The 27021-nt window shown below is 40.9% G+C and overlaps 1 protein-coding gene across 4 annotated transcripts in view; it reads right to left on the reverse strand.

Annotated features, from left to right (window-relative positions):
* Positions 1-694: 694 nt before the first annotated feature.
* hdac5 (histone deacetylase 5) overlaps positions 695-27021 on the reverse strand; it is a 79589-nt gene continuing 53262 nt past the window's right edge. For all 4 annotated transcript variants that reach the window (XM_072368036.1, XM_072368038.1, XM_072368037.1 and 1 more), the window contains 14 exons: positions 20982-21096; positions 19518-19651; positions 19253-19373; positions 18796-18845; positions 18609-18716; positions 18463-18518; positions 18266-18353; positions 14646-14765; positions 13728-13825; positions 12464-12582; positions 12246-12379; positions 11984-12065; positions 9933-10113; positions 695-6786 (listed from right to left, as the gene is read on the reverse strand). In XM_072368036.1, the coding sequence (XP_072224137.1) occupies positions 6747-6786; positions 9933-10113; positions 11984-12065; positions 12246-12379; positions 12464-12582; positions 13728-13825; positions 14646-14765; positions 18266-18353; positions 18463-18518; positions 18609-18716; positions 18796-18845; positions 19253-19373; positions 19518-19651; positions 20982-21096 (1446 nt within the window). In that variant the 3' untranslated portion in view covers positions 695-6746. The remainder of the gene's footprint in view (positions 6787-9932; positions 10114-11983; positions 12066-12245; positions 12380-12463; positions 12583-13727; positions 13826-14645; positions 14766-18265; positions 18354-18462; positions 18519-18608; positions 18717-18795; positions 18846-19252; positions 19374-19517; positions 19652-20981; positions 21097-27021) is intronic.

Raw genomic sequence — 27021 nt, forward strand, 5'->3', positions numbered from 1 at the left:
TTGTGCAACTTCACATTTAGGAACCTTATTCTGAAGTTATTTTTACTTTTTGCAGATTCCTGAACCTCTGGCCGTCTTTCCTCCTTTTTATATCCAAATCATGTTACTGACCTGTAGCGAATGAACCTAGTTTGTTCCTCTAGCTGTTTGTTTTTAGTATCATTTACTTTTCCAAACCTTTTTGGAAACGCCATCAGATTCAATATGAGCTTGTATTTTTCATGAAATGTTAAAATCCATCCCTTTCAACACTCGTTTTCCATGTTCTTTTGTGAGTTAAATATTGCTTTAGGATTTTTGCATTGCATTTAAAACCTTTTTAATTTAATCTTGACTTTTTTGGACTTGTCTGTGCATTGTTAATCTGTCCAACTAGTTGGTACAAAACACTTTAGAGCAACACTAGAAGTTTGTGAACCTTAACCTACTTCTGACTTGTTCTGAGGTACATTATATTTTGTGATATATATGAAAGCCTGAGAGTGTCTGGGGGCTGAGATACCGCCGTTAAAGACTTTGGTTTCCAGCCCCGCAGCACACTGCTTTACTTCACGGTTGCCTGACTTCTTGTGGGCTTCACAGTTGATGTTTGTGGCTGTACATTTGCAGGGTTTGCACAGAGATTTGCTTTTGTGGCAGTTGTGTTACATACCGTAACTGTAGGGGGAGGCAAAGTGTCCCTAGTGTTATTTCTATGTTAGTGAATCCTAAATATGCAGTTTTCTCTTCTAAAACTTGCCAACAGACCAAGTCCTTTTGCCCTAAATGCCAAACTACATGACACGAGTGCGGGCAGCTGTAAGGGTCTGTGCATTGCTTTATTGGGTTCCAGACAAGTTTAACAACAAGCCCACTTAAAAAAGAACAAACAAAAAGAAAACAGATCAGGATAAACATCACAATATTAAAGTGAGAGTAATAATAAAAAAAAAATAAAACAGGGCTTCATTAAAATGTTCACAAACCCCTAAAATTAAACTGAAGAATCACAATAGTCACCTTCCCTTTTTAAGCTCCTGCAACATAATCAGGACGAGGAGGAAAAAACAGGCTCAAACTTAAAAAAAGTGACAATTATCATCAATATTAGTCACAGTAATAGATTGCTTGAATAGCGTGTATTGCACGTGTACACGTATATGCACTTTATATACATGTGAGTCAGAACTAGACAGTTGTATTGTTGCAACAGGAAAGAATAAGCAGAAATCGACAGCACAGACGGAGAGGAGTCAGGAATGTGCTTGTGATCAGTTCAAACGAAAAGGGCTTGTTCTAAAAACCGAGCCAGAAGAGAGAAGCGTAACAGAGAGCGCGTCTCCCCCTGAAAACGGGATGAGGTCAAGGGAACCGACACTGAACTTCCCACCCAAAATACCCCCTGCCCACCCCACACCGCTTCATAGCAAGACACTACAGTTACACCACAGTATCAAACATATCATATCAAGGAATATACAGTATCAACTCATGTAGAAAATAGTCTGAGAGTGTATGCATGTGTTAGAATGTGTTTCACCTCAGTATGTATGTGGTGGCGACAGGAAAGCTGTGTGGCCTCTGGACCTGGGGGGAGCCTTGACAACACCACCCAGTTAGTGATATATTTTTTGAGTTGTGGACAATCTCCAAGTCTTTGCAGAAGTGAGGATGAAACAATATGAGAGCTTTAGTCCACAATCTGTGCTTATAGTAGGTGTGACCAAGCAGCAACTACCAACGCTTAAAGAATTTCTGCACATTTGGCCACCATGTCTGCTGACTTTAACATCATCATTAGATTGTCATACTGACTTTAATAATTAATAAACCTTTATGAAATACACGTCGACACCTCAAAGGTCAAATTCCGCTGGGTTGGTGGCGAGTGGTGTAAAAGGCTGTTGATCTTTTTTGGACAATCTTTTCTCACAGGTGTTGGATCCTCTGGTCCACATAAGCAGTGCACAAGCTCAAGTAATGCAAACATTCTCTCCTATGCACACCTGGCCAGTCATCGCATCCAGTGGGGGAGATTGTTGGAGTGTTCATTTCAGAGTGTTCTGGGAACCTGGGCAATGTCCTACTTTGCTCACTTGGTAATGCAGCCTTGCTCAGTTTCCTCAACCTTAAGGTCATAGAAAATGAAAGCCAGCACACGTTAATGCGCATTTGCTCAACTTTTAAGGGACTTAGGGGCCGATTCTCAAGTTGGGTGAATTCACATCTCACAAGTCATGTGAGAATACGTCAGTTTTAGGTTTTAGGTCTAAAACCAAAAACTACTGGGAGCAAATGAAGTAACACGCAATATTAGTTGGTAAAATGACTGAAATCGTGGCAAACGTTTAAGAGAAAATGTGCATGGACAGCAGTTAGGGTATGTCTCCTAATTACGCGAGCCAGATCTCGATCTAATATTTCATTACAAATCGTGGAGGAAACATTCTATAGCCCTACATGATGTAAAGAACTGTACATCAACAATTTTAGAACATACCAAAATAAAATACTTCACTTGTATGAACAAACATTATCCAGTTTCTGTGAATGCAAAGCTCGTGTTTTGCACATCTTAATATTTACAGAACTGCAACCTAAGTCCCAAGTTTTAATAGACCGGCTGCGAGCATTTTAGGCTGCAGTTCCTGTAACGGCCACAAGATGCAGCCAAAGTCTCCTAAACTGTAGGAGGAAACATTAAGGCATGTCACTGCGGGCTGAAGAACCACACTGACAGTGGTGGTAGTTGCTGCTTGCTCGTCCACATCTCAGTGACTTGTTTCGGTCCTTTTGTGCGTCAATAAGCTCCAGTGGAGCTCTGCTTTCAAAAAAAATCCAGCGCCATCCTGTTGGGTCATTTTTGTTTCTCATTTCGTCCAGCTCCACCGCTAACTCAACAGCATCCACACCCCAAAGTCAGGTGCTTCATCACTGACTGCAGGTTGAATGGATACAATTGCCTTACTGTTGACATTATTACAAAAGGACTGGACTCATGTGCCTGGAAACCGGACAAATAAGATCAATACCATATATCCATTTGACCTGACAGATAGTACAAACTGTATTCAACCACATACAATATCTATGAATGAGGAAGGAGCCCCATGAGTGATGTAAGCTGTGATGCTGAAGCTGGACGCTGCAGTCTCTCCTTGTACTCTGCAGTGCTATCACTGGTATTGCTTTGAACAGGTGATACCCAGAGTTGGGGATCACAGGAAATGGAATTAGTTGAGTTGAAGTTTGTGTCCAGCAGAGTTTGTTTCTTGACGTTTCTGGCAGACATGGACAGTGGTGTGGTTCAGTTCTGAAGCTTTGCTTCCGTCAGTTTGACAAAAAACACTGCAGTGATTTAAGGATGCCAAACAAAACCACACCATAACTAGTCATCCTATTTGAGCTGTGGTTTTGAAGGCTATGTGCATGGAGTTCACTTTTAGTTCTGTGAGATTAAACAAACCTTAATACGTCATTCATCCAAGTACAGCTGTTTCCAGAGCCGCGACGTGCCAAGACAGAGCTGCGCTGCCAAATATGACTGCTACTACAACTTTAAACAGTCAGAAACATCTTTGAAGTAAGTGTCCATAGTGCTGATGTTAAAGTTGGCATTTGCAAAAGTTAACCTTTACCATTTGACCTATCAAGCAAAGCTGACTTGTGAAGATTATTTGATGTAACAAAGTGACTGCTGTCCCGTTATTGTCTCCTGGCTGGCAGCTCATTAGCACCGGTCCAAACTGCATACCGTCCATTTACTGAGTGGATGCTGAATTTGTTTTGATTGTTAAGGCTGTTATAAGCTGTATTTGGAGAGGCTGTTGCTGCATGTTCTCTGGATTGTGATAAGCAGTGCTTGCTGTATTTATCAAGATACATTACTGACCCTTTCTTCCATTTTATGTCTAGCGTTTCTGTTCAACAGTTAATGAGAAACCAGGTGGACAGCCGCAGTCAGCAGCAGACCAATACAAAATACAGATCATTCAAATTCTGTCCGACAGCGCCTGATTCTGCAAGAGACAACAGTGCCCAACTAAAAAGCTTGACTACCTTCTCTTTGCCTTCCACCCAGCACCAAAACAGAGCTATTAGGAGTGAATATCACAAAGACAGATGAACTCATATGTTCTGGATGTATGAACACGTTTACTCCATCAACCTCAGCAGGTGAGATGCAAGTGCTCTGTCATCACTTTATTGTTGTTGCTTAGTTTGAGAGTGAAAAGGGAGCAAATGTCAAACCATCATCAGCAGTGTAGCTGACCCCCCCCCCCCAAATTGTGTTTAAATTGTTCTTACAAGTTTTACGTTTGCTGGAGTTAGTTTTAAACAGACCCCTAACAAATTCCAGCATTGAGTTTTTGGTAAGTAAAGTTTGATATTTATGATCCATACAGTTTGAATGCACTTATAACTCAGCATATAGCTGCATCTGTACAGTACAACCCAAATCTTGGCACATTTTCCAAAACTGTTTTGGCAAGAGTAGTTCTGTCATCCAATCAACATCGCAGTTAAAATAATTACAGATGGAACCTGCTGACCACGGTAGCTGGGAGTGTTGACATTAGTTGATCATTTTGCACCACACTGTCTTGTCCAAATGACTTATACCTAAAAACGATGGCAATGGACAAATGCCAAACTTTAAGCTCCAAAATCTAAATTCACAAACACATAAACGAGTGCTGCTTGGCAGCCTCAGTCAGCGTCCTGAGGATGCTGCTACCTCCCTGCGTCATCTTGGATCATACATATGACTTTAAAGATAAAAGTTAAATCACGTGTTTTTTCCATCTCAGTAGGAAATCAGCTTATCATCCTGTGAGTCTGCCTTTTCAACACTCTTGCTGTAATTAAATTTTACGATCCACTCAGTAGCTGTCGAGCAGACTGCTGTTCCTGAATCAAAGCTAATGAGCCACTCAGTAAAAAGGTGTCTGAGTTGTCAGAACAGGTCATTCAGGATCACAATGTATAGAAAGGTAGCCAGGGCTCATGCATGCCATATGCCATGAAGCAGCATCTTATCACCCTGCTGGGACACAAAAAAATCGTCACTGGACCAACCTATTTAACCAGTCATGACCTTTGACCTAAATATCTCCTGTGTGTAGTTGCTGCAGTTTACCTGAGGACGGCAGCGCAGCGCTGGTCCTGCCAGAGGAACTGCAGCTCACTGCTCCCTTCTGAAAACAACTACAATAACCAGCCACCCTCAGCATCTGTAAACAATCAAACAAACCAGCAGGCTACAGCAATGGCTAACGCCATCAAACCCTGTGCTTATTTCCTGTCAAACAGCCAAATCCTGAAAACATCAACTCTTCAAACAGACTATATTCAGAAATCCAATCTGATTGGATAAAACACTGTTTACGCATTATATATAATATCATTTTTGCTTTTTATACAAAAAAAGAGAAAGTTTTTTGTGTTTTATACATGTATGTATGTACAGAAATAGAAAAGTGACCACACTCCATCAGCTGTGACATGGCTACGGCCAACAGGACAGTGGACAGTATTTACACCAAACAGGAAATATTACAATTAACCAAAGGAAAAGAAAGTGGCATTGTGGCATTTTGAAAACGTGCCACAATCCAACAATCCCAGTGAAAGGAAAAAATGGTTGCGGGTTAGGTCACATGACTAAGCCAAAACAAACAACTACTGGGTGGTGGTGGTGTTTTCACTACCATGTTTAAAACGATGAATGCTGGTAAAGCTGAACTAATCCGGCAAGTCTGACTCAATATTATTTCAATGTTACTCTGAACATTTAATGGAGCAGTTTACTAGCTAGAAGGGATGACTTTAGAGGATTTTCTTCCCTCAAAAAAGAAAAAATATATATATCAGAATACTTGCCAATACTATTGTCAGATGTGAAAGAAAATGCAATTATTAGTTGGTGAACAAAAAGTATATACATATCAGCCCTCATGATGCTCCCCATCTCACTCGAGGTTGCTAAACGGTGACATTAGAATAAACTAAGGCATCCAGATGAAGAAACAAAGACTCAAAAACAACAGCAGCAGTGTGTGTGTGTGTGTGTGTGGTTGTGTGCGCATCAGTGTGTTTCTTCAGTTCTGATGGGCTGCTTGGTTTGCTGAGGTGCTGCGGCAGTGATTCGTGGTTTCTGATTGGACGGTTTCTTTCTGTGGACAGAAAAAAAGGCACAGAGTTCCTCCTCTGCTCATTTTAAAATCTCTTCACTCTCCCACTGGGTGACTATGCGTCTGCTTGGCCTGTCTGTGATGCACCGACATGCAGGAAGATCAGTCGTCAGCTTGCTGTCTGAGCAGGCAAAGGTTTGTCTTTTCCACCGCCAGCGTCCCTCAGTGTAAACAGAGGAGTAGGGATGAACGTAAAAGCAGAGATAAATGTAGGGTGGAAAAGAGATTTCAGTGGTGCTGTGTACAGGTGGTGAAGTATACAAGGGTAACAGAAATGCATCCTTGCTGACGCTCTCCCACCTCTGGTTTCCATGGAGATGCTAACAAGTCGTCTGCTCCTCCTTGGGTGGATGAACCAGAGGAAAAGAGGTGCATCCAAGTTTCTCACAGGACTCACCTTCGCCTGCCTCCGTTGAGTTCTCAGCCAGTCGAAGTCCTCCACAACACAATTCGACTCTGTGTGTAAAAGCGTGTGCATGTGCGCACACACTGCGGAGGAAGAGAGAAAGGAAGAGGGCGAGCAGGTGCAAGAAGGAGGTGAAGGTGTTTGTGTGCTTCTCATCTGAGCTCCTTTTACAAGACTGGCTCTTCCTCCATCGGCTCCTCTGTGGACCTGCAGACGGTTCAACATCAAACGGTACATTACAGAGATTCGTGGCGTAACAGATGCATGTAAACAATACAAAAAAGACAACAAAAAAAAGGGATGACACCTTTTTGCCCAATGATTTGTGCTCTTTTTATACTGACGTTTTCATGCAATTAAATAACACGATGGATCAAGATTAAGAGCTTTACTGATACAGTATTTGTTGAGCTGATATGTCAAGATAATGACTAATGTCAGTTAATGTTCAGTAATGTTTCATAAACTGCTGTGGTGCTTAACTTTATGACTCGACTACAAAGGAAATCTTACTTTTATATTCTAGAACTTTTCTGTCTTAACTTTTTTCTTTCTCTTTCCTCTTTGAGTGTGTGACTGCTGTCAAATCCTAGACTTGTTTATTTTCTCAATACACTGGAGTTGATCAGGGAAGACTTGTGTCTTGTTAAATAAAGGCACATATTTAATGCACATATTTAAGTTTTTCTTGCATCAGAAAAAACATAAAAACAGACAAAAAAGCACCTACATCGAAGTCGGACATCTAAAGCAACTCTTTAAACCTCAAACTCATCCAAGAAATACCACAAAATTTAAGCCGAAAGGGTGAAAAGGGTGTCGTTCCCACAGCGACAAACTACTGTTAAACAAAAAGAATAAAAAACAAAATCATTCTGTTAATCATTGTCAATGATTTAAAGATCGTGATTATGAACAGTTGACTGCTTGGAATAGAGTTTGTCTGCTGTTTGTAACCACATTTGATCAATTATGTGTGTGGTTGATCTCAGTAAATCCAGATATATCATTAAGTGGTGTGTTTGTAATAAACTTGCAGTTTGTAAGGTTGAGCTGTCATAAAACTGTGCCATATGGATGGAACCACATGTCTTTGGCGAGTTAGAAACCCGTAAAGGATGAAGACGTTTTTTTAACTCACACTGCGATCTTTTAATCTTTAAATTATTCACATCATTCTAGAAGTTAGAAATCTGAAATTAGAAAAAAACAAAAAAATCAAATCTTACTTGTATTGAGTTACATTGTGAGATGAATACGTTATGTTAGCTGATTAGGTTTGACAAACACAAGCAGCAAAACATCCACACACAAACACACCTCTGAACAATACATTTATATTATCACATATAAATACGCACATATAAAACTGGTTTCTAGGACTGCCTTCTTTCACCTTCGTAATATTGCTAAAATCAGGAACATCCTGTCTCAGGGTGATGCAGAGAAACTAATTCATGCATTTGTTACTTCAAGATTGGACTACTGTAATTCCTTATTATTGGGCTGTCCCACATATTCTCTGAAAAGCCTCCAGCTGATCCAAAATGCTGCAGCCAGAGTTCTGATGAGAACTAACAGGAGAGATCATGTTTCTCCAGTTTTAGCTTCTCTTCATTGGCTCCCTGTTAAATTCAGAATAGAATTTAAGATTCCTCTCCTCATATATAAAGCTCTTAATGACCGAGCTCCATCATATCTTAAAGATCTCATTGTAAAATATTTTCCTAACAGAGCACTTCGCTCCCAAACTGCAGGTTTACTTGTTGTTCCCAGAGTTTCTAAAAGTAGAATGGGAGGTAGAGCCTTCAGTTATCAGGCCCCTCTCTTGTGGAATAAGCTGCCTGTAAATGTCCGGGAAGCAGACACCCTTTCCACTTTTAAGATTAGGCTTAAAACTTTCCTTTTTGATAAAGCTTATAGTTAGGGATGGCTCAGGTAATCCTGAAACATCCCATAGTTAAGCTGCTATAGGCTTAGACTGCTGGGGGACCTCATCTGTCACACCTTTCCTCACTTTGCTCTCTTTTTCCCCCCCGTTTAATTTCACAATTGATTTTATATACATGTGACATTATTGTGGTTATTAACGTATGTTTCCCTGTTCCAACAGATATCCTTTGAATGGTGTTATGGTGTTTTTCCCCCCTCTTTTCCCTCTTTTCTGTCTTCTCAAACCCCAGCTGGTCGAGGCGGATGGCCACCCTTCCTGGTTCTGGTTCTGCCAGAGGTTTCTTCCTGTTAAAGGGAGTCGTTCCTTTCCACAGTCCCTCAGGCTCAGGACGGGAGATTGGACTGAAGACAAGTTTCGGTGCAATCTGTTGGTTTCCTTAGCTCGGATATTATTTTTTGAATTAGCTCGATATGAATTAATTGGATTATAATTACAATGAATTGAATTCCAATTGGCTTGAATTGGACTATATTATTTAAGTGCCTTGAGATGACAATTGTTGTAATCTGGCGTTTTAAACAAACAGAGATTTAAACAAACAAAAAAAGATCAGATGGGATAATTAAGGAAAGACAGCCCAACCCAACCAGCTGAGCTAGCTTTAAACTTTTTTCCCTGTTTGACTTTTACCAGAAAAAGTGGAAGTGGAAGCGGCTTCTTATGTAACAAGATGGTTGACTTGGAAGTGGGCAGAGATGGATGATCCAACTCCACCTTCCCAAAGTGAGAGGCTACAAGTATCCAGTAACAATTTTTAAAAAAATGTTCTGCATCTATGAGTATATGAGGGTTATCTAAGGTCAGAGCAATGTGAGGATCCATCACTACCATCTGATGATTCAGCCTTTGTGAGCGATGTCAAAAGCTTTGTGACCACATGTTGAACGAGCAGATCTCGCTTAGTGTTCTTTGTTCTGTCATTATTTGAACACACACAATTTAAAAAGATATTAAACACTGTCATCAGTTGATAGTTGATGGTTTTAAGCTTGTTTGAAAGCAAATGCATGCTGCTTCTTTTGTTCTCCACATGTATGTGTTTATGTAGGCAGAACTCACCCAAGTATAGCTACACTATACTACAAGTATAACTTGAACTAAAAAGAGGCCAGAGCCTAAAGCATCTGGTACTAAAATCTGGCCTCTTGCTGACATAATCTGCATATTTGAGAAGAGGGTCCAAGTGATGTAAACGTTATCGTCACAGGTCATGTGTGAAGCTTGTTATGACAAGGCAAATAAAAACTAACTAACCAACAGTTAATTTACTATTCATTCAAACCCAACTAAGTTTTTTGATGGAGCGAAAGGTGGTCTGACTCTAATAATAAACTTTGTTGGAATAGACTTATAATAAATTTCTTGGCCTCATGTTGTTATTTTACAGTGCTCTGCTGACCTGCTGGTTTCTGTGTCTTCTGGAACAGAGCCTGGCTGCTTCACATCAACACTGAGGGAGGCCATGGCGCTGACCGTTTCTGCCTCATCCTTCTCTGATTGGCCCTGAGCCCCAAGGGGCCCATCCAATAGCGAGTGGCCGCTGGCCTGAGTCAAACTCTGGAGACAAGACCAGTGTTTACCTGATGGGACAGAGAGCGTCACAGAAGTGTAACTGGGAACTAGAAAAAGCTGTTCTTGCGAAACAGCAGTGAGAATGCTGATGAAGTTGAATAGGGATAGCTGACAATGTTAAAAAAGTGAAAAATCTTTCAATTGCTGAAAAACCAGTTGCTGAAGTCTTGGTTGAAGGAATTTGAAGTTGAAAAGACAATAGTGGAATGATTTAAACCCATTGGAAAAACAGAAGATTAAATGAAAGGGCCAAAAAAATGCCTAAAATTTCAATAAAATGTTAAATATTTTAAAAAGGACAAAATTTCGAAACACCAAAAGTCAAAGTTGAAATCACCTGAAAGAGTTTGAGTTGAAATCAGTGTAAGCATGCAGATGTAGTTCGGTTGAAAAGAGGAAAAAGAGTTTTTAACGTTTTTAAACGGTTATATTTCAATATTGCCTTAATATTTGAAAAAGCTGCACCAATTGGTAAACGCTGAATAACTTGTGACCATTTAAAGTTTGAATGGTGTCTCTAGCTGAAAATCTGCAGAAATAGTTAGGTTGGAAAGAGGAGGAAGTTTTTGAAGAGTTGAAAGCACTTTCCATTCATTTGAATGGGGGAAAAAGTTGAATCAAAGTTGAACAGTTTAAAAAGCATAAAAGTTATAAACACCAAAAGTCATAGCAGAAATCTCCTGAAAGAGCTAAACGTTTTGATACCAAAATTGTAGAAATTGGTGAAAGATTGCAGTAGAAGTTAAGCACCAAAAAACGTACGGAATAATAACTAGAAAAAGCTGCTCCTGCGAAACAGCAGTGAGAATGCTCATGAGCTGAATGTGATTTGTTGACCATGCTAAAAAAGCTGAAACTAGTGAAAATTTAGCAGAAATCAAGTGAGTAATAGTTAAAATGTCTGCAGTGTGATATGTAGCAGGGAGTGGAAGAGTGATGTCATCGCAGTGATAGGAATGTTTTGTCAACAGCTGCAGCTTAACGAGTTCCCTCCCAGTATCAGCAGAAATGGCTTTTTTGGATACTATGACCTCCTGTGAGAAAACTGTAAGAGCGAGGAAAATTATTTGAACACCGTAAGAACCAGAAGGGTTAGAGGAACACGGCAATGTAGTTTTTATTTCAATGGAGTGAAAGATTTTTAAAAGGCAGCGAGTTGAACTCAGCTGAACCTGTCTCTGGTGTCATACCAAACTTTCCATTGGAGTTAGTGAGAGAATTTGAAAGGTTTCTCTCACTTTAAGGCTCATTGCTGAAATTCTGTAAATGTAGTTCTTTAGTAGTTACATCAGCTGAAAGAGGACAAGTGTACCTACATTTTAAGGTATAATTTGTTTCTCTGAGATAAACTGTATGAAAGTTAGAGGAATTTATTTGAATATCAGAAAAAGTTCAAATGATCAGTGTGCCACTCTGCTGGCTGCTCATTCATAAAAATCAAGAAGGAGCAAAAATGTTCATGTTTTTTAAACTGTCATATTTCAAATTTGGCTTAATATTTGAAAAAGCTGAACCATTTGGTAATAGCTGAATGTCTTGTGAACCGTTGAAAGTATGAATAGTGTCTCTAGCTGAAAGTATGCAGAAGTAGTTAGGTTGTAAAGAGGAGGAAGAGTTTAAAGCATTTCCCATTCATTTGAATGACGAGAAAATTATAGTAATATAGTAAGTATAAAAGTTATAAACACCAAATGTCATAGCATAAATCTCATAAGTATACAGGAGTAGTTAATGGACAAAAACATACGGAAGAACTAAGATGTTGGAATAATAAAGAGAAACAGGAAAACAATAGTGAGAATGCTTTCCAGCATTTTCACAACAAGAAAACATGTGGCTGAAATGTATGTATGTACGGTTGGGGTTAAAGCTTCTTACTCTGGATCTCTATCACGGTCTCCAGTGAGGCGCAGGCTTTGGGACACGGCTTCTCTTGAGGCCACTGAAACACAGAGTCGCACTGAGAGAGACAGAGAGGGAGAGTGTGACAACAGAAATGGATCCACTGCATATCACTAAGCCACTCATGGCTTCATGAATTTACTGAGTAAACAACAGAATGCTGCTGCATAAGCTGCAGTGAGGCAAATTCCATGAAAATACTAATAATCACTGTTGAGGAGCTGAATCGGTCTCTCACCGGGTCTCCCAGGAGCGCAGAGACACAGGCCTCAGATGCATCACAGATAGCAGTGAGGTCATGACCGCCCTCCAACGCCATGACAACCCGCCCACCTGCCAGACCCATCAGCAGCTGCGTTAACTGACCAAAACCTGCTGACACATATTTTCAGTTAAGAAACACCGCTTAGAGAACCACGTCACTGAGATCACCATGGTAACCAACGCTGCACTCACACTTGGCAGAAACATTGTAGCCGCCCAGAGGAGACTGATGACCCTCCACTGCGTCGAAGCCCGCGGACACCAGGACCACATCTGGACTGAACTGCTGGGCGATGGGCATCACCACACTCCTGCAAACAAAGGCAGGGGAAGTTAAAAGCATCAGGGCATTGCTCACTTTCGTCACATTTTCTAATAGCACCGATTAGTATTTATATTCCATGCACATAAGCCGTATGGCCTGTGAGCTTGAAACACCAAGTTTGCATCTGTAGTTTTGACCTGAACTTTTACAAGCTGCACAGCAACATTACACTCGTGTGTGCGCAGAATCTCGTAATCTTTTATCATGTTTGCAGTCGGGAATGTTTTGCACACAGAATGTTACAAGAGAAACAGGCTGGTTTCAATAAAAAGGGGGCAGTATCTCCCACTTCTGACCCGTCACTGGGCCTGCGCCAGCACGACAAATGGTGTGCGGATCAGGCGGAGTCTGCACACCTTTTAAACGACGTATCCAGCAGCATAAGCGGCACATAGGTCCAGTCGGTACAGACACAACAGGATTGTTTGGATGCCTAATAACATGAAGGAATAAAGTCCTGACATGTTCCATTCCTACATGTTTTTGGGTTTTTTTTTTCTGTGCAGCATACAGCTTTATCTTATGACACAATAAACCTTGTTCGCTCTAACACATCATGGTCGTTTTATGGAGTTTTTCCTTTCTTTTAAGAAATAATCTCCTCTCTCACTGCTTGTCTTCACTTCTAGCTGGCTCACACACCTGCCAAGTGTGAAGACGCACACGCAGTCTCTGAAATCACAGCACACACTGCACTTTGCCATCACTACCTTTCTCCTTTGGTTTCTTTTGCAACACCCTGTGTGTAAATCACTGCTATTCGGAGAGTGTGCACGTATATTTATCACACAAATTGTAAAGTCAAAATGCACTCATTTGCAAACAAAATTTTGCAGGGATTAAAAAGAAAATGAACAAGCTTACAGATCTTAACTTATAGACACAAATAGCTAATTTGTTTCCCTCCAATCTGATGATTCACAGGAACCAGATTCATCACTTTTCTTAGATCACATCACTGCAAATCTAACACAAGTTTTCCAAGTATTTCTGTTACATTGGTAGCTTAACTTTTTTCTGCAGAGATGCAGGTGGATCGTTAGGATCCCTACTCAGACTTTACATAATCAGAACAACATCAGGATATTTCTCACAAGCTACACATGGAACACTTTGCACTGCGTGCCTTACCTGAAGGCAGTGAGGTACTCCACATCACCCATAGGAGGCTCCACTCCTCCAGTCCACGCTATGTTCATGTTAAAGCCAACACCCGCACCTGATCCCACCTGCATCAAGAAGCAGGAGAGTCAAGAACTGCCAAATTGCCAAAATTTTTTATTGTGGAGTGTCATTGATATTTTTTGTATCTGCATGGGCAAGTTAGTCTTAAGAATATTAATATGAAATAATTTGGTACTCGTGTTAGCATGTCTATTGGGGTTAGAAGGACACTCTCTTGAAACTAATCAAAATCAAACAAATTACCAGAGATCATCTTGAGTTAAGATCACACCAGATGCTGTTGATGCCAAAGATTTCCTCTAAACCATAACAATCTGGCTAATTATTATACGTTGATACACCAAATAACTCATATGGCGGGTTTGAAATACATTACATTTGAAAAATACTATGGGACAGAAGCACTAAGTTACTCTTTACTCAGTAATCACAGGTTGAACTGCATTCATTTTACTTTATAACACAGGTAATGCATTACCTGTTTAACATATGTGTTCCAATTCTTTGTCTCTTATTGAGATTTACTAACAAGCTTTTTTTTTTGTGAAAAAAACAAAAACCAAAACATTATTCCTTAAATATTCTTCTACACTGGTCTGAATGATCTCTGCTGCTAATTCTGACTGTTTGTTGAACTTTTTTCAGTTTCTGAAGGGGGTTAAGCCTGAAAAACTGAGAATGTGAAGGACCTCAGTGTGACACTTCTACACTGTGAGATAAGTTTGGGCAGGTAATACACCTTCAAGCAGCCGTCTGATAGTTATGTGTGGTTGTATGGTAGGTTAAGGCACTGTATGAGTAACAGTTTGCATTACACTGAATGCCTTAGCCATTACAGAAAGACGTGTGTGTTTATGTTTGTACCTCCTCAGGGGCTCCGCTGCCAGGGAAGAAGTTTCCATCATCATACCGATGGAGGGAGATGTAAAGGACGTTGGGGTCATTGTAGAAGGCCTGCTGGGTGCCGTTGCCATGGTGAATGTCCTGCCATGACAGGTCACAGTGGAATCAGAGACAAGGTGAGTGAGATGCTCTGATACAGACACAGTGAATAAATCTACATCTTATCCTCATTTATTTTCTGGACCTGCACAAAATTATGGACTCTGATGATAATTCAATTCCAGAATGGCGCCACCCTAGAGGTCAGCAGCCTGCCTCAGTAGTTCTGGACATTCTGTGTCTTTCTTTGTATCCTCTTCAGATTTTCTACTGAGCTTAACTCAAGATTTCTGAAACATATTTCTGTGGTGGTTTGGATGCTGTGTTCTTCTTCTCTGGTAACTCCAGCAATTTTGGAATTTTGACCTGAAATAAGATCCCAAATCAAGATGAGTTGAACAGCAGATGTCTAGGATTCAGAGCAGGAACAAAATGGAGAAAAAAAGAGGAGGAAGTTTAAACCATTCTTTTCCTTGATTATCATGAGAAACGTGAGATCGCCTCTTCTGAGAGAATTCAGCTGTGTTACCTGCTGATGCTGCATGTGCACTTAGTTGATGGCAAGCAACAAAAACAGCATCCCAACCCACTGATAGCCTCTGAAGATTTTTACCACGTCTTCCTCTCTGCAACACTTCAACTTTCTACATGTTTGTCAGCTGATCCATAGTGTACTGTTCCACTATTACTATATTTTATGTTATATTATCTATTACAATGGCATGTCTTTAATAATGATTAATACTGTAATAATATTTTCAAAAGGGGATTTTCAAAGTATTATTGAATTCTATTGAATAGAATAATGTGGTTACCCCAAAACTACAGCAAACAAGTTAGTCAGCTGTTTAGATTAAGCATTTCACATCAGCAGTAAACACATACAGTGTTCATGTTTATATGATCACGAAAGGAGAAATCTGGGCAAAACACAAAGGTAGCCTTTTGATAGCTTTTGTTTTTCTGTGCTTCTGTTGGCCTGTTATAAACACAAAAGTATAAACTGTAATATCAAAAAGACAGTATATGCTAAAGATGTCTCAGTGATTTTTTTTTTTTTGGGGGGGGGGCACTGTTTAAGAATTAAAAACCCCTCCTAGCGCATTTCATACACAAGTGCAACTCAATGTGCTTTAGATAGCAGGAAAATAAATTACAGAATAAAAGGATGAAAAGATGAAAAGATAAAAACGTGCAAAGACACGTAAAACAAAACAGGACAATAAAAGCTTCTGTAACAGCCGGAACCAGAAGTGGTGCAAGATAGAATTAATAAAATGCTTTGGTAAGGAAAAAAGGATAAGACAAGTAAAAAGGAGATATAGAATAGACACTCAAGAGTATCTGCAACTCTAACCACTGGCACCGATCATCACATTTCAAAGGCCTGACAAAACAAGAAAGTTTTGAGCCTTGATTTAAAAGTAGCAACATTTGGGGCACATCTCAGTGTTTCAGGGAGTTTGTTCCAGAAATAAGCAGCACAATGTCTGAATGATGCTTTACCATTTTCTGTCTTTGGACTATAAACCGTTAGCACTCCCTTTCCAGATGACCTAAGGTTTCTTGATGGTTGATAGCGAATAAGAAGATTTAGCAGGTATTTTTGGCCCAAACCATTTAGGGATTTGTAGACCAGCAAATTCATTTTAAATTCAATTCTCTCACACAGAGGGAGCCAGTGCAAAGATCTGAGAACTGGTGTGATGTGGTCGTATTTTTTGTTTTTTGTGAGTACCCGTGCAGATGCATTTTGAACACGCTGCAATTTTTGGATGGTTTTCTTTGGAAGGCCGGTATAAATCCCATTGCAGTAGTCTAGTCTACTCGAGAGAAAAGCATGGACAAGTTTTTACAGGTCTGGTTTCGATAGAAGGCCTCTAATCCTTGCTATATTTTTTAGGTGGTAAAATGCCGACTTGGTTAGTGAATTAATCTGGTTTTCAAATTGTAAGTCAGCATCTAATATAACACCCAAGTTTCTGGCATGGCTTGTAGTCTGTAGTGATAGGGTTTTCAGATAAGCACTGACCTTGATTCTCTAATTTTTGATAGGACCAAAAACAATAACTTCTGTTTTATTCTTGTTTAGCTGCAGGAAATTGTGGGACATCCAGTCATTTATCAGTGAGATACAATGATAAAGGGAATCAATCGGGCTGTAGTCATCATGAGAGAGGGGAATGTAAATTTGAGTATCATCCGCATAGGTATGGTAGTTGACATTGTTGTCTCGCAAAAGTTTTCTTAAGGGAAGCATGTAAAGGTTAAATAAGAGAGGACCAAGGACTGAACCTTGAGGAACTCCACACCTCGTGTCAACCTTCTGGGAGACAAAGTTGCCAATGGAAACAAAATAGTCTCTGTCTTGTAGGTATGATCTAAACCAGCAAAGGACTGTATCAGACAGTCCAATCCATTTTTCTAATCTTTCTAATAGTATAGAATGGTCGACGGTATCAAATGCAGCACTTAGATCCAGTAAAACCAAAACTTACATATTACCAGTGTCAGAGTTTAGGCGAATGTCATTTATCACCTTAATTAGCGCCGTCTCAGTGCTGTGATTTGGGCAAAATCCAGATTGAAAGATATCAAACAGATCATTACTATTCAGGAAGCTACTAAGTTGCTGATAGACAACCTTCTCAATGACCTTACCTATAAATGGTAGGTTTGATATTGGTCTGTAAGTATTTAGTACAGATGGGTCTAAAGTGCTCTTTTTTAGTAGGGGTTTAATAACAGCAGTTTTTAGGCCCTGTGGGAAAATACCAGATAGAGCAGTTGACAATCTGTAGCAAGTATTTAGACAGATGATTAAAGCACTGTTTTAGATACTTTGTAGGCAAAGGATCTAAACAGCAGGTGGATACTTTTAATTGTGAGACAATCTTTTCAAGGGTAAGTAGGTCAATGGTCTTAAATTCAGACATTTCTACTACGGTAACTTCGGTGGGATAGGAAGGTAATATACTTTGTGCAGGCTGATTTATAGAACTTCTGATTGTTTTTATTTTGTCTCTGAAAAACCCAGCAAACTCATTGCATTTACTGGCCGATAAATGTTCAGGGCGAGTTGAGACAAATCATCCTATCTACGACTGTAAATAAAACACGGGCATTGTTAGAATTATTTTTTATCATATCAGAGAAGTAAGATTGTCTTGCATTTTTTAATATGTAAGTTGTAATTGCGCAAGGATTCTTTATAGATATCATGGTGGATGTGGAGGCCTGATTTTCTCCATTTGCATTTGCATTCTTTCCTACATTCACTTTTTTGGGCTCTTACAGGAGCTGCATTTCTCCATGGTGCTGCCGGCTTCGGGGACATCAGCTTTTCCTTGACTGGAGCAATTTTATTAAAGATAGCCATGATGTTTCAGTTAAAGTCATTTAAAAGTTGGTCCACACAGGTTGACATAGAGGAAGGACTAAGCGAGACAGCCTTAATAAACATTTCAGTAGAATGTAAGTCAATGTAATGTCAGCTTTAGTGATGGTGTTTCTGTCGTAGTGTGTGTTTCTGTGATACTTACCCAATCCATAATGAGGATCTTGCCCACTCCAAGTTTCTGTTGCAGCAGTTTAGCAGTAATGGCGACTGAATTGAAGAAACAAAACCCCCTGCAACCAATCAGGACAGACAAATACATCCGAAATTCTGTCATAACCCAAATATAAACGGATAATATAACATCTGGTTCTGTAAGAAAAATCTGATGTAGGTACTGACATTGCTGTGGATTCCTCAGCATGATGACCCGGTGGACGCACAACTGCAAAGCCATTCTAGAAACAAAAACAGGTTCTCAGAATGACAGGCACACAGTATATGACCTCTGTACTTACAAATCACTTCTGAGTGTTTTTACGTGTTACCTTCAGCTCCCCTGAAGCCACTTTGAAGGCCAGCTCAATGACTGAACCCACCGCCATGCGTACTGCCGCTGATGAGTGCATCTCATTCCACACAGTGTCACTGTCCACCTGTGGGTGGGGGGCACAGGGCTCAGGTCAGGGCTTACAGACAGATAAACACAGATGTGCAGATGTGAGAGAGTCTCACCCCTATTCCTCCGCAGGGAAGAACAGCGTACATCTTCTGACTGATTGGACCTGGAAAAAAAAAAAAAAGCAGGAATGCCTACGTACCAAAAGGTTTTAATTTGAAACTAAAACTAAAAGTACTGACAGAGGTTTTAGCTGTAATAACAGAAAAACAACTCTGTGGACAGTAAATGACATCCAACCAAACTCCAAACCATCGTGTCAGCTAAAACCACGAGGAACAATCTTGCCTAACAAGCGATTTTTCAGACTGATAAAACCAGACCCCTCCACTAACCCTGCAACTGACAATAATAATATATATAATTATAGCAACAACGATGGAGACCATTGAAGCTCCAAAATGCTTATTGGATATTAGATTAAAAGCAAAGTGAGACAAAAATATAAAATGGCAGCTAGAAAAAAATGCTTTTAGTTTTTGACTAAAACTGTGAGTGTAGACCAACAGTTACCCAGAAGCTTCTTGTGATCCAGTTTGTGCCGATTGAGTGGACTGGTTCCATACAGCAGAGTGTGGAACTCTGAATGAACCGACTGGATCTCATCCAAAGATGCTTTCCGCCCACGAATTCTCTGCATATACATATTCAGACAGAAACAGAGACTTTGTTAAGGTGTAAGCATATGTTAAGTTTTCACAGAGGAGTAGCTCTGTTGTGCATACGAAAGTTACTGTTTGCAAACTTTTCATATGTGTGTGTGTGTGTGTGTGTGTACCTCACAGCGGCCCAGCAAGCCTGTCTCTTGCAGTCTGGACCAGATGCTCTGGACTCTCCCAGCATGCTCAGGATGAATGTGAGCATTTCCACACACACACTGATGCTTCAGCATCAGACTGTCGTACACAAGCCCTAGAGGAGAAAGAAAAAAAGAAAGACAGAAAAGCAAACACTCTGATATCAGCCATAGTTGTGGCTATAGGACTCAAAATGTTTTTGTGTAATTTTGCTGAGAAACACTACAACCAACGAAATGATGGCAAAGGGAAAAACTACACCCATTAAATGTTGGTAATAATTCCTCCAGAAATAAGGGCTATAACTGTACAAAACAGAGAATAAGTTGTAGTACCACAAAAGCTCCACAAGGTGTCAGTAGCTTCAGGTAAAATATGTACCAACATCTACAAACGGAGTTTAGCAAAATATTTCTTCAATTTGTTCTCTTTAAACTTAACTCTTAACTGATGAAGTCATTCTTTTGTCTTTCTTATTTTTTTCAGATCAAACAATACCTCCAGGTAGACACATTCCATTTAATGAGAAGGGATGTAGATTTTTGTGTATCCACCATAGCCAAACGAAACTGATGCTGCCAAGCAGGAGCTGAGGTCAGTACAACAGCAACCATGTTACATCGACTAGGGTCACAGCTCTAGGAAATGCAATATAACCTGCAGCATTTGATTAACTATTTGGGACTTCTGCAAACCCAGTGTGGTGTAACTTTTCTGAACACTTTCCGTGGACTTTGTTAGAAAACAACAGGAATTCGAGGGAAAATAATCCGGAGTATTGGTGAGGTGGAAGCAACGAGAATCTGAGCACACTTACAGTAAAATGTGAGTCTTTAGGAAATATTCTACAAAAAATGCACTAAAAGAGGCTACGATATATACCGCTGATAAAGATAAGAATGAAATATTCGTTACGATGGTTGATTATTTCAAATTAGGTTAATTTAAAAAACAGAGATAAAAGCCACAAAAGGGAAATATTTTTACAAATCCCAAATAGTACAAATGCACGAAAATAATCAAGTTTCAATCAAGTGAATGATAACTGCACGAAGGTTTCTTATGCTTAAGGAGACGCTAAAAGAAGATCTGACTGGCTCCGATACTTTTGGGCCATTTCACTCAGGAATATTGTTAAGCAAAAAGTATCATTTGACTGTGCCCCTACATTTTGCTTTTAAAAAGTTTATAATTCTACTATTATACAAAGAGAAGACTATAGATTTTGATACTAGCAGGAAAGAGAACAAAAAACTTTGCAAAAAGAAAACATAAAAAAAAGTGAAACTTGAATGTGATTAAATATAAAACACAAAATTTGCTACTGAAGACAAGACATTCAGCTCCCTGTTGCTAGGCAACAAGCATGGAGGCTTACGGTAGGTGGACTGACACCTTCGAACATTACCAATTCAGAAACCAGACGTGCACTCGCAAAACCTAACCAGTGGTGAAGAGGTGTTTGATGGGATTGACAGTGGCTGCAGGAGAGGACTTCGCTCTACCCAGAGGTCTGTGGGGCAATGAGGACTGGAACACACCCAGCTGCTGCAAGGAATTCTGGGACGGGGAGAGAAGGGGAGAGAAATGTTATGATTCATTGCAGGATGATTCAGAAATCATCCACATTCACTGCGGAGAAGAAGGAGGGTATGTGTTTGTGTATGTATGCATGAAAGAGAAAAAAAATACACTACAATTAACACCAAAAACCCTTCTGTCTGCTTCTCTGTCATCACACACACAGAAAGAAATGACTATAATTAGAAATTGATTTTCATTCATAAAAATCATGATTGTTTGACATGTTGGCTGATTGATAAAAAAAACTGCTGCCACTACAGCCCAACTGACTGAAAATCTACCTCATCACCAACCCCCTCAGTGTGTGTGTGTGTGTGGGATGTCAAGGTTTGTGCGAGCACTGCAACCACACACACACATACATGTTCTGAAGTGGCTATATATAGGGAGTGTTGCTGTGCTCCCTGCAGAGAACTGGGTGACTCATCACGCGTGGGTGGACACTAAAACACACACACTTCAAGATATATACACACACATACACACAAACAGCAGCGAGTCCAGTGGTTGAGTCACCAGCTGGTGATGTCACTGCGGCGTCAACAATTGTATGTGGGTGTGTGTGTGCGTGAGTCTGTTGGCTGAGGTTCGAACGAGGCCAGTTTGTTGTAAGTGTCTTTGTTCAATGATATTACACCGAGGGGGGGGGGGTTAGTTTTATCCCAACAATAAAATATACAGTCAGAGTCATAAATGAAGAATTAGATGAAGTCTAGCAAGAGATGGTCAGTTATCATGTCAACATCATGTACAGGATGTACAGGATGTGCGTGAGTATCCAGGAAACATTCTCACTGCAGAAACGGCACATTATCTTACAGAGTCGAGTGGAAAACTAAACTAATGTCATGGAAATTGGAAATATGAAAACTTTGCATCATCTCTTCAGACCTGTAAGAACTGTTTCAAACTGTTTGCTTCATTGACTATTCTGAAAAGGTCAATCATTTTAGTGGGGTTCAAGGTTTTTTGTTTTGTTTCATTTTTTGAGGGTCCAGCCACACCACGAAATCCTCAAGGAGACAGTATTTAAAAGGGTAAATGTTGCACTTAAACACTGTAGCCAGGAAGGAGTGCCAACAAGCACAAACATCCCACATACAGCGTTCATTTATTTATACTGTGTTGCTCTCAAGACGCTCGAGGCCAGCAGCACAACACATAAATAAGTGAAGACACTTGAAGGGAATTCCAAGATTTCTGACATCAAAGTGTCTGCGGGTCTTATGGGATTCTAGGTAATGTATAAAAATAAGTTTTGGGGGTTTTTTTGTGGCAAAATATGGAGCTGCATCAACCAAAAATTCCAGTGGGGCGGTAGAGCAGCATGGACGTGTGAAACAGGAGCTCCCGCATGCCAATATATTAAACTCCACTATAACTCGAGATAAACCACAACAAATTCTGAAATTGAGAGTATGAGAGGAGTGCCAACAAGAACAAAGAATAAAAAGAACCCGGACACCAAAGGTAAAGAAGTAAATCGCTCGGTTAACAAAAGCAAGCTAACACCTGAAGCTAACATGGCCTCGTTTAAAAGCAGTCTGGACGGCATCAGTAAGCAAATTCAAGCCCTACAAAATTAAATGAAGACAGACCTAAAAACATTCATAGACGAAATTACAGCGCAAATGAGAAACGAACTGATAGTACTTACGAGGAAGATTGATCAAAAGTTCGCAAAAAAGAACACGGATATCGGTGATCATGATGAGAAGATAAGCGCTGCTCTGACACCTACAGAAGAACTCGAGACGTGGAGCATTGAAGCAAACTGTGCCACGGGGGACATAATACAAGAGCAGAAAACCATAATGGACAACTTAGACAAAACTAAACTAAAAAAGACAAACTAGACAACAATCGAGGTCCCGCCGGAATAATTTACAGGTGTATGGCATACAAGAGGAGACAGAGTCTAAAAGTGAATCGGTCGCACAGTTCATGGATGAATGGTTCCATGAGAAATTTTCCATTAACTCGGACCTTCAGATTCAGCACGTTAACCGAGCCTTGGCTCCAAAGCCCAAAAAGGGCCACCCTCCCAGATCGATTGTCATTAACTCCCATCAGTTTACTATGAAGGAAATGATGAAAAAAGCATGGGAGAAGAAAACAACCACCCTCGGAGGAAACAGGATTTATTTTGATCATGATTACTGAGAGAGGACACTGCAACAATGCAAGGCGTACTTTAACATCAAGAAGATCTTAAAGAGAGAAGGCATCCGCTTTCAGACACACCTCAATAAGATGCGCATCCACTGGTCCAGCGGCATGAAAACCTACGGCAGTGCGGAGGAGGCAACTAGAGACCTGCGGGAGAGAGGACGATGCTGATAACACGAGGACCAACTAGTAATGTGTCGTTCGCGAACGATTCGTTCAATATTAACTAATCGTTTATATGACTCGGGAGTAACGAGTAGTCTCAGTGAGTGATTCGTTCGTTTTCACGCAGTACTCTTCCTCCCCATATGACAGGCGGCTGCTGCATAAACTCAGTCAGCACGACAGGAAACAGAAATGATTTATTCATTTCCATGCAGTACCCTTTCTCGCCACATGGCAGGCGGCAGCTGCATAAGCTCAGTCAGCAGGACAGGAAACAGTTTTGATTCGTTCACGAGTCAACTCCTCGGGTTACTGCTCCTCGCACAGGAAACAGTTTTTATTCGTTCACGAGTCAACTCCTCGGGTTACTGCTCCTCGCACAGGAAACAGTATTGATTCGTTCACGAGTCAACTCCTCGGGTTACTGCTCCTTGCACAGGAAACAGTTTCGATTCGTTCACGAGTCAACTCCTCGGGTTACTGCTCCTTGCACAGGAAACAGTTTTGATTCGTTCACGAGTCAACTCCTCGGGTTATGGCTCCTTGCACAGGAAACAGTTTTGATTCGTTCACGAGTCAACTCCTCGGGTTACTGCTCCTTGCACAGGAAACAATTTTAATTCGTTCACGAGTCAACTCCTCGGGTTATGGCTCCTCGCACAGGAAACAGTATTGATTCGTTCACGAGTCAACTCCTCGGGTTATGGCTCCTCGCACAGGAAACAGTTTTGATTCGTTCACGAGTCAACTCCTCGGGTTATGGCTCCTTGCACAGGAAACAGTTTTAATTCGTTCACGAGTCAACTCCTCGGGTTACTGCTCCTCGCACAGGAAACAGTTTTAATTCGTTCACGAGTCAACTCCTCGGGTTACTGCTCCTCGCACAGGAAACAGTTTTGATTCGTTCACGAGTCAACTCCTCGGGTTATGGCTCCTCGCACAGGAAACAGTTTTAATTCGTTCACGAGTCAACTCCTCGGGTTATGGCTCCTCGCACAGGAAACAGTTTTGATTCGTTCACGAGTCAACTCCTCGGGTTATGGCTCCTTGCACAGGAAACAGTATTGATTCGTTCACGAGTCAACTCCTCGGGTTATGGCTCCTTGCACAGGAAACAGTTTTAATTCGTTCACGAGTCAACTCCTCGGGTTATGGCTCCTTGCACAGGAAACAGTTTTAATTCGTTCACGAGTCAACTCCTCGGGTTACTGCTCCTCGCACAGGAAACAGTTTTGATTCGTTCACGAGTCAACTCCTCGGGTTACTGCTCCTCGCACAGGAAACAGTTTTTATTCGTTCACGAGTCAACTCCTCGGGTTATGGCTCCTCGCACAGGAAACAGTTTTAATTCGTTCACGAGTCAACTCCTCGGGTTATGGCTCCTCGCACAGGAAACAGTTTTGATTCGTTCACGAGTCAACTCCTCGGGTTATGGCTCCTTGCACAGGAAACAGTATTGATTCGTTCACGAGTCAACTCCTCGGGTTACTGCTCCTCGCACAGGAAACAGTTTTGATTCGTTCACGAGTCAACTCCTCGGGTTATGGCTCCTCGCACAGGAAACAGTTTTAATTCGTTCACGAGTCAACTCCTCGGGTTACTGCTCCTTGCACAGGAAACAGTATTGATTCGTTCACGAGTCAACTCCTCGGGTTACTGCTCCTCGCACAGGAAACAGTTTTGATTCGTTCACGAGTCAACTCCTCGGGTTATGGCTCCTCGCACAGGAAACAGTTTTAATTCGTTCACGAGTCAACTCCTCGGGTTATGGCTCCTCGCACAGGAAACAGTATTGATTCGTTCACGAGTCAACTCCTCGGGTTATGGCTCCTCGCACAGGAAACAGTTTTGATTCGTTCACGAGTCAACTCCTCGGGTTATGGCTCCTCGCACAGGAAACAGTATTGATTCGTTCACGAGTCAACTCCTCGGGTTATGGCTCCTCGCACAGGAAACAGTATTGATTCGTTCACGAGTCAACTCCTCGGGTTACTGCTCCTTGCACAGGAAACAGTTTTGATTCGTTCACGAGTCAACTCCTCGGGTTATGGCTCCTCGCACAGGAAACAGTTTTGATTCGTTCACGAGTCAACTCCTCGGGTTATGGCTCCTTGCACAGGAAACAGTATTGATTCGTTCACGAGTCAACTCCTCGGGTTACTGCTCCTCGCACAGGAAACAGTTTTGATTCGTTCACGAGTCAACTCCTCGGGTTACTGCTCCTTGCACAGGAAACAGTATTGATTCGTTCACGAGTCAACTCCTCGGGTTACTGCTCCTCGCACAGGAAACAGTTTTGATTCGTTCACGAGTCAACTCCTCGGGTTATGGCTCCTCGCACAGGAAACAGTTTTGATTCGTTCACGAGTCAACTCCTCGGGTTATGGCTCCTCGCACAGGAAACAGTTTTAATTCGTTCACGAGTCAACTCCTCGGGTTATGGCTCCTTGCACAGGAAACAGTATTGATTCGTTCACGAGTCAACTCCTCGGGTTACTGCTCCTCGCACAGGAAACAGTTTTGATTCGTTCACGAGTCAACTCCTCGGGTTATGGTTCCTCGCACAGGAAACAGTATTGATTCGTTCACGAGTCAACTCCTCGGGTTACTGCTCCTTGCACAGGAAACAGTATTGATTCGTTCACGAGTCAACTCCTCGGGTTACGGCTCCTCGCACAGGAAACAGTATTGATTCGTTCACGAGTCAACTCCTCGGGTTACGGCTCCTTGCACAGGAAACAGTTTTGATTCGTTCACGACTCAACTCCTCGGGTTACTGCTCCTCGCACAGGAAACAGTTTTGATTCGTTCACAACTCAACTGCTGGCGGCTAAAAACACTGAGATCGGGATGTAGCCTAGCGACAGGATGTCAATAAATGATGTGGAAAGGAAGCTCAAAGAAGGTCTTTACAGCACAAAGACAAAGCAAGGCAAGTGTGATATTTGGAGAAGTTTCTCAATTGTCCGTGAATCTCTTTATTAATAGCCTATAAAATGACGTGTTTTCTCCTGCGAGACGGGAGAAGACACAAACTCAATGCATTTCTTTTATTGTGCGGGCATAAATTCTCAAAGTTTTGCGGCTGCGGCCGGGAGTGTAACACACACGTTGCGGTGGTAATGGTCAGAAATTCAGCGGGAGCAGGGTGAAGAAGTCCTGCACAGGGCTCTACTGTGGACTGAGAAACGAAGGAGGAAATGAATGATGTCTGATTTGTGATGTTCATTCATTTGTCATGAAATCATAATTAATTAGTGGTCTTCGGTTCTTGTAGATATGTATAGTGATGTGTGTAAATAGATAAATGATAATGTAATAATGTGAATATATACTTTTGAAAATTATATCAACATATTGATTTTGTGTTATACTCTACCATAAAATAATATAATAATAATAATAATAATAATAATAAGACACAATAAATGCACTATTTAACATTTTAGGGACCTTATTGTTACTTTTTTTCTCACTTAATTGTGTTACTAATTGTCAAAATCAATGTGAGTTTTACATTCCCTTGTTCTCTACCAGCTGTCAGTGACAGGGCTGAACGGATCGTTC

Source organism: Leuresthes tenuis, unplaced genomic scaffold, assembly GCF_036924035.1.
Source record: "Leuresthes tenuis unplaced genomic scaffold, fLeuTen1.0.hap1 SCAF_17, whole genome shotgun sequence".
In the NCBI taxonomy this organism is placed as follows: domain Eukaryota; kingdom Metazoa; phylum Chordata; class Actinopteri; order Atheriniformes; family Atherinopsidae; genus Leuresthes; species Leuresthes tenuis.